At 38.8% G+C, this 12173-nt stretch overlaps 1 protein-coding gene across 2 annotated transcripts in view; it reads left to right on the top strand.

Annotated features, from left to right (window-relative positions):
• DNAJC5B (DnaJ heat shock protein family (Hsp40) member C5 beta) overlaps positions 1–12173 on the top strand; it is an 88802-nt gene that overhangs the window by 55316 nt on the left and 21313 nt on the right. For both annotated transcript variants that reach the window (XM_004477782.4, XM_058275580.1), the window contains exons 3-4: positions 2701–2914; positions 6837–7008. In XM_004477782.4, the coding sequence (XP_004477839.1) occupies positions 2701–2914; positions 6837–7008 (386 nt within the window). The remainder of the gene's footprint in view (positions 1–2700; positions 2915–6836; positions 7009–12173) is intronic.

Below are 12173 nucleotides of genomic sequence, written 5' to 3' on the forward strand. Positions count from 1 at the left end.
TGGAATATACTTCTTAAATATGTAAGACTTGAAGGTTGAAATAACTCCTTGATCTATGGGATGTGGAATAGATGTGTGATAGCAGGCATGAAACATTAATTTCGTAATCTCCATCAGAGCTCTTGTGTGACCATATGCATTGTCAATGAGTAGTAATATTTTGAAAGGAATCTTTTTTTCCTCCTGAGTAGCAGCTACTCAAAAGTGGGCCTCAGCAGACTTGCAACTCCTGCCCTCTGGTTTATTGGACTTACCCTGGCCAGTGAACAGGGAGGTGAAGTAGTTCAACCACCACACCAGGGGGCCAAGAGTGCCTATAACAGCAAGCAAGAGAATTGCATCCATCATCCATGGAGAATCTAAGCCCCCTCTTGATATAGAGGTAGAGTGGACATAACCATCCAAGGGTCCACAGGATGGAGGAACAGAGTATGGATTAGAGTGGACTTACTGATATTCTACTATGGAACTACTGTGATTAGTAATGGAAGAAATTGTAGCACTGATGTGGAGAAAGTGGCGATGGTAGCTGTTGAGGGTAGGTAGAGGGAAGAAGAGATATGATGTGGGGGCATTTTCAGGACTTGGAGTTGTCCTGGGTGGTACTTCAGGGACAGATGCTGGACATTGTAGGTCCTGCCATGGCCCACTGGGTAGACTGGGGGAGAGTGTAAACTACAATGTAAACCACTATCTATGTGGTGCAGCAGTGCTCCAAAGTGTATTCACCAAATGCAATGAATGTCCCATGATGATGAAAGAGGTTGTTGATGTGGGAGGAGTGGGGTGGGGGGGTGGGAGGTATATGGGGACTTCATATTTTTTTAATGTAATATTAAAAAAAAGAGAGAGAGAGAAAAAAGTGGGCTTAAAATCTTCAGTAAACCATCTTGTAAACAGATGTGCTGTCATCCAGGCATTGTTGTTCCATTTATGAATGCATAGGCAGAGGAGATTTAGAATAACTCTAGGATTTTCAGAATGGTAAATGATCACTGCCTTCAACTTAAAGTCACTAACTGCATTGGCCCCTAACAAGAAAATTAGTCTGACTTTCGAAGCTTTCAAGCCAGGCGTTGACTGCTCTCTAGCTATGAAAGTCCTATTGGCATCTTCTTCCAATATAAGGCTGTTTTGTCTATATTGAAAATCTGTGGTTTAGTGGCGCCACCTTCATCAATTATCTTAGATATTCTGGATAACTTGCTGTAGCTTCTACATCAGTACTTGTTGTTCCACCTTGCATGGGATATCATGGAAATGGCTTCTTTCCTTAAACCTCATGAACCAGCCTCTGTTAGCTTCAAACTTCTGCAGCTTCCTCCTTCTCTCAGCCTTCCAAGAATTAAAGAGAGTTAGGGCCTTACTCTGGATTAGGCTTTGGCTTAAGTGAATGTTTTGGCTGGTTTGATCTTCTACCCAGACCACTAAAACTTCCTCCTTATCAGCAATAAGACTGTTTCGCTTATTTTGTGATTTGTGTATTCTCTGAAGTACTGCTTTTCATTTCCTTCAAGGACTCTTCCTTTGCATTTACAACTTGGCTAACTGAATGGCACAAGAGGCCTAGCTTTCGGCTCCTCATACGCCTTCTTCACTAAGTTTACTCATTTCTAGCTTTTGATTTAAAAGTAAGAGACCTGAGACTCTTCCTTTCATTTGAACATTAAAAGGCTACTGTAAGGTTATTAGTTGACCTAATTTCAATACTTTTGTGTCTCAAGGAATAGGGAGACCAGAGGAGAGGGAGAGAGACAGGGAACAGCTGGTAGGTGGAGCAGTCAGAACATGCACAGCATTTGTCAATTAAGTTTGCCTCCTTATGTGGGCACAGTTTGTGGCATCTCAAAACAATTACAAGAGTAACATAAAAGACCACTGATTTCAGAGCACCATAACAGATACAATAATAATGATAAAGTTTGAAATATCACGAGAATTACTAAAATGTAACACAGAGACATGAAGTGAGCACATGCTGTTGGAAAAACAGTGCAAACAGACTTGCTCAGCGCAAGGTTGTCACAAACCTTCAATTTGTATAAAACACATTATCTGTGAAACACAATAAAGTGAAATACAATAAAACAAGGTCTGCCTGTATTTGTTCAGAAAAACAAAAGGGAGTAGGACATTGAGTTATGAAGGATAATAATATTTGTTCAAGGGTGTGCAAATTAGAAATTTCTATTTGATGGTTGAGTTTTTAACTTTTAGAACATGTGACATGAAATTCTGTTAATTCTGGAAAGTTTGATTTTCCTACCGACTTCAGGTTCTCAGTGGAACTCTGGTGTAAACTGGTTCTGTTGCTAGAACTTTTAAAGGCTTCCACATGTTGGGATCAACTGCTGATCATCTCCTGTTTGGGTCCTGGTAAGGGGGCGGTATTATATAAATGCAGCTTTCAGGTAAAGATAACTTCACAGTCAAGAGCAAAATGTCTAAGGCTCAACAACTATACAGCTAATGAGAATTCCTTTGAGGATATGAGGGGAGAAACATTACTATTGTGCCTGCACATTAGAAATAAGATACTATTTGATAAAAACATAATTGCTTGGTTAAGTCTAGCACAAAACTCATCACTTCATGGCACTTGTACAATAAAGGATATGCAAATGAATACATAGTGACTTTCTAAAATGTTGCCACAATTCTTATCGAATAAAAATTTTACTTTCTTTTTAATTTAAAAAGAAAATTGGCCTTGAAACACCATCCAGACAAGAATCCAGATGATCCAGCTGCTGCAGAAAAGTTTAAAGAAATCAACAACGCCCACACAATACTTAGCGACGTATCAAAGAGAAACATATACGACAAGTATGGGTCACTGGGGCTCTATGTAGCTGAGCAATTTGGAGATGAAAATGTTAATACCTACTTCATGCTGTCAAGCTGGTGGGCAAAGGTAAGTCAGATTTTTTTTTTCTCCTTTCCAAAACAATTTCCTAGAAGACCATGAAATTATTCACTCTTTTAGACTTCATTTTAAAGAAAGCCTACCCCAAACTCTTGCAAATAAAAGAACACTTCCACCAAGAGCTATTATTTGAGGATTATTTCTGCTTTAGCTTATCAATTATTTGATAAAATACAGCATGACTCAAAATACTTCTAGACATGAATTATATTTGAATTTGGAGCTTCAGGTTTATTTTGACTGCCCACCCACTCCCTGGTGATGACTAATTAAAAAGCTGACTCATTACTCAAAACCAAAAATAGTTTATTACTGTGACAACTGTTTAATAAATTAGTGTAGGACAAATATGGCCATGTACCTTACTATCTATAGCTTAGGCTACACCAGCAATAACAATATTTGGGAGAATGTGTGGTAATTGTGTCGTAGGCTCATGTGGAGCCTGATGTGAGGCAGTCGAGAAGCAAATGAAGGGGGAAAGCTGAGATTAGTGGAGACAGGCAATTAGAGAGGAGAGAGGCAGAGAAAAAAAGAGAAAGAGAGAGTAGATACCTGGTCATGCAAAAAGCTGTATTTTTAAAGACTTTAGTGCAATCAGAATTAATTTTTGAACAGCAAATTTTGCTTGGTTTCCTAAGAATCCTAAGTATGTTTGGAGATGGTTTTATGAGTCTGAGTTTTGGTATCCTTGTCTTCTGATGCAAGTATATTCACATATGGATTACACATATGATCCATAAGCATGTTTTGTGGGCAGTTCATTCCACATTCATATTAATTGAATTAATAATTTTTAAAACCCCACAAATCTCCAAAAAGGCAATTTTCATACTCAATAGTATTCCAATTGCTATTTTCTCCCACTAAATACCTAGGCTAAATTGAAGAGTTTTATAGATGCAAGAAGAGAGAATATGTTCTTATACAAAAGCACAGAGAGAATGTATACAACCCTCAGCCTCATTTGCCTTCTGCAGTCCCCAGGGTTCCCTCTGAAATCTTCTTCCCTTTCTTCTACCCCATTCTCAGTTATTCATGTAACAATATAGGCTTGCCTAGGAACCCACCCACCAGGAATGACACACTTTCCATGAGAAGGTATATTTAGAGTTCCAGGTAACTTATACACTAGCATCTTACTGAACATTGGAGCTTGTCTACATAAAAATGAAAATAAGTTTATTTGCCCAGGAAGTTGATGAAATAAACCAAAAATTCATATAGACAAGCAGCATCTGTCTAATAGTGTGAGGGATGCAAAATAATTCCCAATATGGCTCTTTAAAATGAAGGCCACAAAAAAGGTTTTTCCCCATTATAGTGGCCTACCACATAATAATCATGTATTAAATATGCATTACAGGAATGAATCAGTGTACCATCAAAAATATGTACTTTTAAAAATATCAGACATCTACTTGTACCTAGAACTGTGCTAAAAAAAAAAAGCGCTCTAAGAAATAAGGCAAGATTATTTCCTACAATAAACAAAATCTAGTTCAAATAATTAAATAACAAAGCAGTATATGAATTAAAAGGAAATTTCCAGAGAAGAAAATGTAGGAATTGCATAGTAGGAAAAACAAAACAAAACAAAAACAGAATAAAAGTAGGTAGAGGAGAGAGGAGCTTCCTGGGCAATGGCTCCAGAAATCTGCACAGCGTCTTGAATGCAGTTAATGAAGAAGAGGGTCTTGAAGTTTGTTTTCAGAGTAATTTACCTAAGGCTATGAAAACAGAGTATCCAACACTAACAGAATAGTGGTGTGAGAGAGTGACTAAACCCCCCTACTCCAGGCCACCCCTAGGTTTCACCCCACAACTAGAGGTGGAGTTCTGGGCTAGGAAGAAAGAATGGGGTAAGTGAGGACTGTCAACTTAAAGAGTCTACCAAAAGAACTGCATACACATGCAGGTGATCTTTACCATCCTTTATTAGACAATACCTATTCTGATTCAAAGACTGGTAAGCCCCTTCCTTTCTAGTTCAAATAATATAGCTTAAATAAAATTATCGATTTTGTTGGATTAAAAAAATTGGATTTTTATATCTTCAGATTGGGTGAGTTGGGAGAGTGTCTTTTAATCTTTACCTATGCTAGATTTAGAGAGGACAGTGTTTATATACTTGGGAAATCCTGGTGCTGTTCACTCGGAGGAACAAATCATTTACTTGATAAATTCATTAATTCAGAAGGTAGTAAGTGTCTACCACATGCCAGATAGTAAGTCCTTAGGCAGGAGAGAGTCACAGATGAATAGCATCAAATGCCAGGCTTCAAGAGGCTCAGAGTCTAATACAGTGAGACAGACCTATAGATTGAGCAGTGTTCTAAGGTGTTAACAAAAAATGTTCCACTGTAGAGTTTGTGTGGGCCCAAAGGAAGGAATAATGGCTTTACTGGGGTGGGGGACAGTGAGGAAAGACAGACATCATAGCGGGGACATTTGAGATGAGCTTTAACACTGAGTAGGTATTTGTTTAGTGACTGAGAATGGGGGCCAGGGAGTCACCGAGGCAGCTGAAACCACAGGCAGAGCAAAGCTGACACAGGGCAGGGGTTGTGTGTGTCAGCGGACAGATTACAGAGGTCTTGTGTGCTGTGGTAAGTGGATCGGCCCTTATCTTAGAGGCAGGAGAGCCACTATGTTAGTCAGGGTTCTTTAGGGAAACAGAGCCAACAGGAAAGAGCTGTAAATCTTACGAAATTTTTATAAAAATTGTCTTGCATGACTCTGTGGATGCACAATTCCAAATTCCATAGGGCAGGCTGCAAGCTGGAAACTCCAAAGAAGGTCTTTGATGAATTCTCCAGAAGCTGGCTGGCTGAAGGAGAGAAGGAAATTCTCTCTTCATGGTTAAAATCATCACTTGTTCTTTGAAAGCCTTCAAATGATTGGATGAGATATCTTTCATTGTTAAGGCAATCTCCTCAGTTGATTTTCAATGTACTCAATCATAGATGCAATCACCCTACTGATGACTTAAGTGCAGAAAATGTCCTCACAGTAATAATCAAGCCAATTCTTGCTTGACCAAACAACTGGGCACCATTACTGGCCAAGATGACACATGAACTTAACCATCACAGCTGCTGAATGGGTTTAAGCAAAACATGTACTTCAGAAAGCTCACGTCAGCAGCAACGTGCAGAGAGGATTGAGGCTAGGCAAGAGTACAGGCAGGGAAGCCAGTTCCGAGGCTGCTCAAGTGACCAGACCCAGACAAGAAGGGTCTCTTCCTCAGCCCTGTGGGCCCGGATAGAGACAAGGAGGAAGGTGCAAGAGATACTGAGGAGAGAGCTATAGGACTTGGGGACTCAGAGAGCTGGGGGTGGGAACGGGAGGTAACGGAGCTCTTACTGGGTGAGAACGACTCAGTTCCCTCGGCAGGGTGGCTTGCTTAACTCCCTGGAGCTGTGGAGAATTTCTTTTGTTTGCTCTGTTCTTAATCATGATAGCACAAGCTTAAGAAATAAAGAAAATAACATAGTTCCTTGCTTTTGCTACAACTCATTTTCTCTGGGTTGAACTTGTAAGGCAAAACTTTATAAGGAATCGATAAAAAGATAAATAAATGGATAGATGATAAAATGATATAGCAAGAGGGACTAGATGTAAAACATTGGTAAAATGGGATACCTGGGTAGGAGGTATATTGGCTTTTATGTATAGATTTTGCATGATTTTTGCAACTGTCCTGTTTGAAATTATTTTTAAATTTAAAATTTAAAATGAAACACCCTTTATTTGTTTTACGTTTCCAAAGAAACGTAAGAGGATCGTTTCTTCTGGGGTAAGGACGTGGGTGAATACGTGGTCTGAGGGGTGAACGCAGATGCCCTCAGGTCTCGGGGCCCCCCACCCTCCAACCCTCATCTCTGTTTTGATTCGCCTGCCCCCCCAGACCCTGTTCGTCATCATCGGCCTCTTGACGGGTTGCTACTTTTGCTGCTGCCTGTGCTGCTGCTGTAACTGCTGCTGTGGACGCTGCCGGCCCAAGTCATCGGAGTCCGAGGAGGACCACTATGTGTCCCCAGAGGATCTCGAGGAGCAGATCAGGACCGACTTGGAGAAAGGTAGAGTAAGATGACAGCACAGGTGGTGGGTGCCTGCATAGGCCTGACCAAGCCCACAGCAACGGTTATCACCAAGGTCCAAGAGACCTGGCATCCAAATGGGGGGACGCTCACGGACTCAGCTTTAGCACCTCTTTGGGGAGGAAGAAAGGAAATATACCTTTACCAGAAAAGTAGAACCTGACACCTTTTGAAATATATCATGAAATCCCAAAGTGAATGAGCGCAGTAGTCCGTGGTCTAATTAGAAGAGAGCGAGTCCTGGGCTCAGGGAGGTTTGGCTGGGCTGTCCTCACACAGGGCGGGTAAAATTCACAAGGTAAAATTTCTCCCAGGAGAAGTATTTCAGCCTATTACTTTAGGATCTCTATGAAAACAAGGGAATGGACATCAAGAAAAGCTGTCAAACCTTGCCTTCCTTCTATTTGATTATGTGATCGTGAGTTTTGGAAAGAACTGCGGGAAGGGTGTTCTTTCTTCCCCTAAAATTTAGTTTCTAAGTCCACATACTCATAGCCTCGAACCAACATCAAGAATATTGTTCCAGATAAATGGGACTATTTGCTTTTTCAAAATGCCTCCACATGTGTATGTGTGTGTGTATGCATGGCTGTGATGTACTTCTTGATTTTTCAAGTTTGTTCTACCCGGAAATGATAAAGAAAAGATGTAAAGAAAAACAGAATCTCACAAAAGTCCTCAAACCAGGAACACTTTATGTTATCAGGAAAATGCCTCCAATTACAAAACTGGGGTCAAACCTGCCACTGTTCCTGCTCCATTTTGTAGCCATAATCCTACTGCCATTTTTTCCTGTAGGATGAATCATTATTCTGAAAAATGGCCTTTAACACCAAATCCCAAAGAACGCTGGACAGCCAAATAATTAGTTGATGATTCAGACCGGTGGCCTACTGTTGTCAGAACTGCCAAAATTGGGAAAGGTGTACTTTCTGAGTGTTCCATACTCAGATTCTTTGATTCTAGTGAAGCAAAGATGTCACAACATCAAGCACCAAAGTGCTTGAATTCTTTTATTCCCCCATCAAATATGATACTGAATAATAAGCCAGTTATACCACCGAGATTCCAGATTGAAGGAAGGTGCCTTTAATCATGTGAATTGTACTGAGTTCCAGACTCTTTCAGGATTGGTAGAAGGGGGTCAGAGAGGACAGAAGGGATTTTCCTGCAACCTGTGACCCCTTCCTATGCAGACCACTGGGAGACCAGTCCAGCAAACAGAGGGGATGTCCAGACAATTTTTATTACTGTCCGTGGAGCCAAATTGTGGATTATAGTGTATTTTGCTTTATTTAGGGCATAAAATGGCAAAATAAACGTTAAATCAAGATATACACATTAAAAAGAGCAAGTAAGCAGGATTCCTAATTAATGGGTTAAGTGGGGATATATGCATGTAATTCCTTCCCTTTGGGGAAGGGCCAGCAACTTTGACTTACCTTGCTTAAGAGTAATGATCCCTGTGGATTAATCCCATCTGCTCTTGTGAGAGTGATAAACTATTATAAGATCATGTCAGGGCTCAGTGGCCCTATTTTCTATAGGATCTCTCGTAACCCCCATCAATCCAGTCCAGTACTTGTCTCTGACAAAGGATAGGTAGGGACAGCGAGATAGGAGACTATTGTCATTACTACACACTGTGTCATCTTTAACTTTTCCTTTATACTATGAAAACCAAAACTAGGTGAATCAAACCCAGGTATCTCAAATCCAGGGTTTCACATTTCCCTAAAAGGCCCCATAGTCTCTGTTTTTAAAATGAAATAAAAACTCCACCAGGTCATTTAAGTAGACCCTGTGTTAATTTCTTTTGTGGAAGATTTCTTTTTTGGAACAGGAATTTATGCAAGGTGCCAAATTCTACCCAGGTTTCCTTCCTTCAGGGTGCCCAGTGATAAATCTATGTGCTCCTCACTGTTCTTGGTTCTGACACCACAGAGCTACCAATTCCATTGCAGAGGTCAGATTCTAGTCTGAGTAAACCACAGATTCCATTTGACTGTGTTATTAAGAATATTTAACCGAAAGGAAAAGCTTTTTCCTAGTTCTAGATATTGAAAAGCTTCTATGCAGGGATAGATCCAGGTTTTATGGGGTTTGAAACTTGTACAATTTGGGCAGACCTCTTCAAGAAAAAGAACACAAAACTTGGTCTGAAAAGTGAATGCTTATATAGAATGAGAAAAGAAATAATAGTGAATTACAAAGCTTAGAAACCTGACAAATATCACAAACTTTACAAAATCTAGAAAAAATAGCAATAGTTTATTAACTGCCTGGCACATGTCTATAATACTTGTCCCCTATGTTTTATTGCTGCATATTCTTTGGTTGTCTCTTTATACCATATTAATTTTATATCATTTTTATAGAAAGAATAGAAAAATAATTCTTTCCTCTAACATGTTTGATCGAAGATTTTTATTATTAATAGATTAGAAAAGTTTCTTTTAGCCTTAAACTCATTTTAGGGGATAGGTAAATTTTTAGGAATTGTTGTCAAATTGGGAAAATTACTATCCAGTTTATTTCATCTATACAATGTAAGATTTGGAAGAATTTTCCATAGACCACTTTCAACTCTGTATATTTCAAACCTCATTGCCTTGATACCATCCAATATGTCCAGGGTCAGGGCTCACTGGATGCACTCACATTTTGTGATAACTCCTCTAGTCTGGATTTTCATGTGTCCTTGATGTATGAGTCAGCATAGTGAGCTGTAGGAATATTCCTGAAAGTCATTCCTGCACTAGTATTGCTAGCAATAATGAATTGCACAAAGTTGCTGCAAACCACAAAAGACATCCTATTAAATCAAAATAAACCCAACCCCAAAATGCTCACACTATTCCATCACCACCTGTTAGAAGAAAAGTGTGATGAAGGGAAAATCAAAATGGAAAGAGATAGTGGTTTGACCAATTGTGTTTTGTAGGTTCTTCAAACCTACAAAAATGTGAACACACTGTGAGGTCCCCATCAGGTTCTATGATCAGGTTCTGCTGCTCTGGCTAACATTTCATTATGAGAAGCTATGACTTATTATTTGCAATTAGTTTAGTAAGTTTATTTCAGATTTGTACTCCACTAATGTAATTTGCAGGTGAAACTAGTGCAAGTCAAGGCTTATAAGGATGAAAAACCTGATTCCATCTGAAGTCTATGCTTTCTATACCGTTTTCCAACAGATGGCAGATAGATGGACTATGGTCCCATCCATTTTGCCATAGAAGGCAAACTACTTACGGCTATTTAAGAAAATACACTTGAGAGAGGTTACTCGTCACTCAGCAATCAAGTTACTTCTGACAAATGATAAGCAGCATACATCAAGATTTGATGCCATTAGACAGAACACTTATGAGACATTAGGGCTTCGAGAATTTTATTTCAGCGATTCTGAAAGTTTACAAAAATAGTAACATTTTCTCACTTAGGAGTTTTTTAAATAACTTTGGGTTGGATCTAGTCATAAATCCTAGGATTTTAGAGTTGAAAGGAATCTGAGGAATCAACCCTCACCTCACCTTTTCTAGCAGATTGCTCCCCAAACTCTTGAAAGCTGCCAGTGATGGTGAGGTTTGAGACCTTATATGAAAGTAATACTCATAAAAAATCAACAACTTCAAAAGAGTATAAAGTAAAAGGTGAGTCTACACTCTACCCCCAAGCTCCAGCTCCAAGGATAACAACACTTTTTTTTTTTTTTTTCCTGATGTACCGGGGCCAGGGATTAAATCTGGGACTATGTATGAAGAAAACTGGTATTCAACCACTGAGCCACATTAGTTCCCCTGAGTCGGTTTTTCTGTTTGTTTTCTTGTTTGTGTTTTTGTTGTTGTTGTTGTTGCTGTTGTTTTACTTTTAGGAGGCACTGGGAACTGAACCTGGGACCTCCCGTGTGGGAAGCTCGACCACTTGAGCCATATCCGTTCCTGGATAACAACACTTTGAAAAAAATGTTTTCAAGTATTAGTTTGTTCTACAAAAAAATTGTATCTACATATTGTAGTGTGGATTTTTCATTTCTTCTCAGAAGAACAAAACTTTTCATGAAATCAAATTTACTGATTTTTTTTTAATGCATTTTGCTTTTGGTGTCATATCTAAGAACTCTTAGCCTAACCCCATATTGTGAAGATTTTCTCCAATATTTTCTAAAAGTTTTATAGTTCTGTGTTTTACATTTAGATCTGGGATCCATTTTGATTTCATTTTTGTATAAGGTGTTAGGTCTAGGTAGAGGTTCATTTACATGAATTTCCAATTGTTCAAACACCATTTGTTGAAAAGACTTTCCTTTCTCCACTGAATTCCTTTGCATCTTTGTTAAAAATAATTTTCCATTCAGGCTTTCTATTCTGTTCAGTTGATATATGTGTCTATCCCTTCACCAAAAACACAATGTCTTGCTTTCTGTAAGTTAAAAATAAGTTGTAAAATTAGGTGATGTGATTCTGCCAACTTTATTCTCATTTTTCCAAGTCTGTTTTGGCTATTCTAGTGTATATGCCTTTCCGTATAAATTTTAGAATCAGCTTGCCTAGATACACAGAAAATTTCTGCTGATATTTTTATTAGGACTTCATTACATATGTAGATCAGTTTGGGAAGAAGTGACATCTTCCAATCCAATCCATCACTCCATTTACTTAGGACTCATTTGATTTCTTTAATGAGCATTCTTTAGTTTTCAGCACACAGATCTGGTACATGTTTTGTTAGATGTATATCTAAGTATTTCATTTTTTGGAGCTATTGTAAACACCAACAGTTTTTAAATTTCAGTTTCCAAACTGTTCATTGATTTTGGGGGTATTGGCTTTGTATCACGTGTCCTTGCTAAAGTCACTTTTTGGATTGGAGTTTTGGGTAGATTTTTAAAAAAATTGCTATGAAGACAATCATGTTGTCTGTGAATAGGGACAGTTTAATTTCTTTCTTATCAATCTGTATGCCTTTCTTTTTTCTTGCTGTATTGCACTGGCTAGGACTTCTAGTGCTTGGTTTGGTGCTCTGCCATTATCATTTTTGAACAAGGTACACCACATTTTCATTTTGCACTGGGTCCTGCAAATTATATAACCAGTACTGTTAGAATATTTCCCTGTATGGGCTGTAAATAATTGATTTCA

The sequence above is a fragment of the Dasypus novemcinctus genome, chromosome 14, assembly GCF_030445035.2.
Source record: "Dasypus novemcinctus isolate mDasNov1 chromosome 14, mDasNov1.1.hap2, whole genome shotgun sequence".
Classification (NCBI taxonomy): domain Eukaryota; kingdom Metazoa; phylum Chordata; class Mammalia; order Cingulata; family Dasypodidae; genus Dasypus; species Dasypus novemcinctus.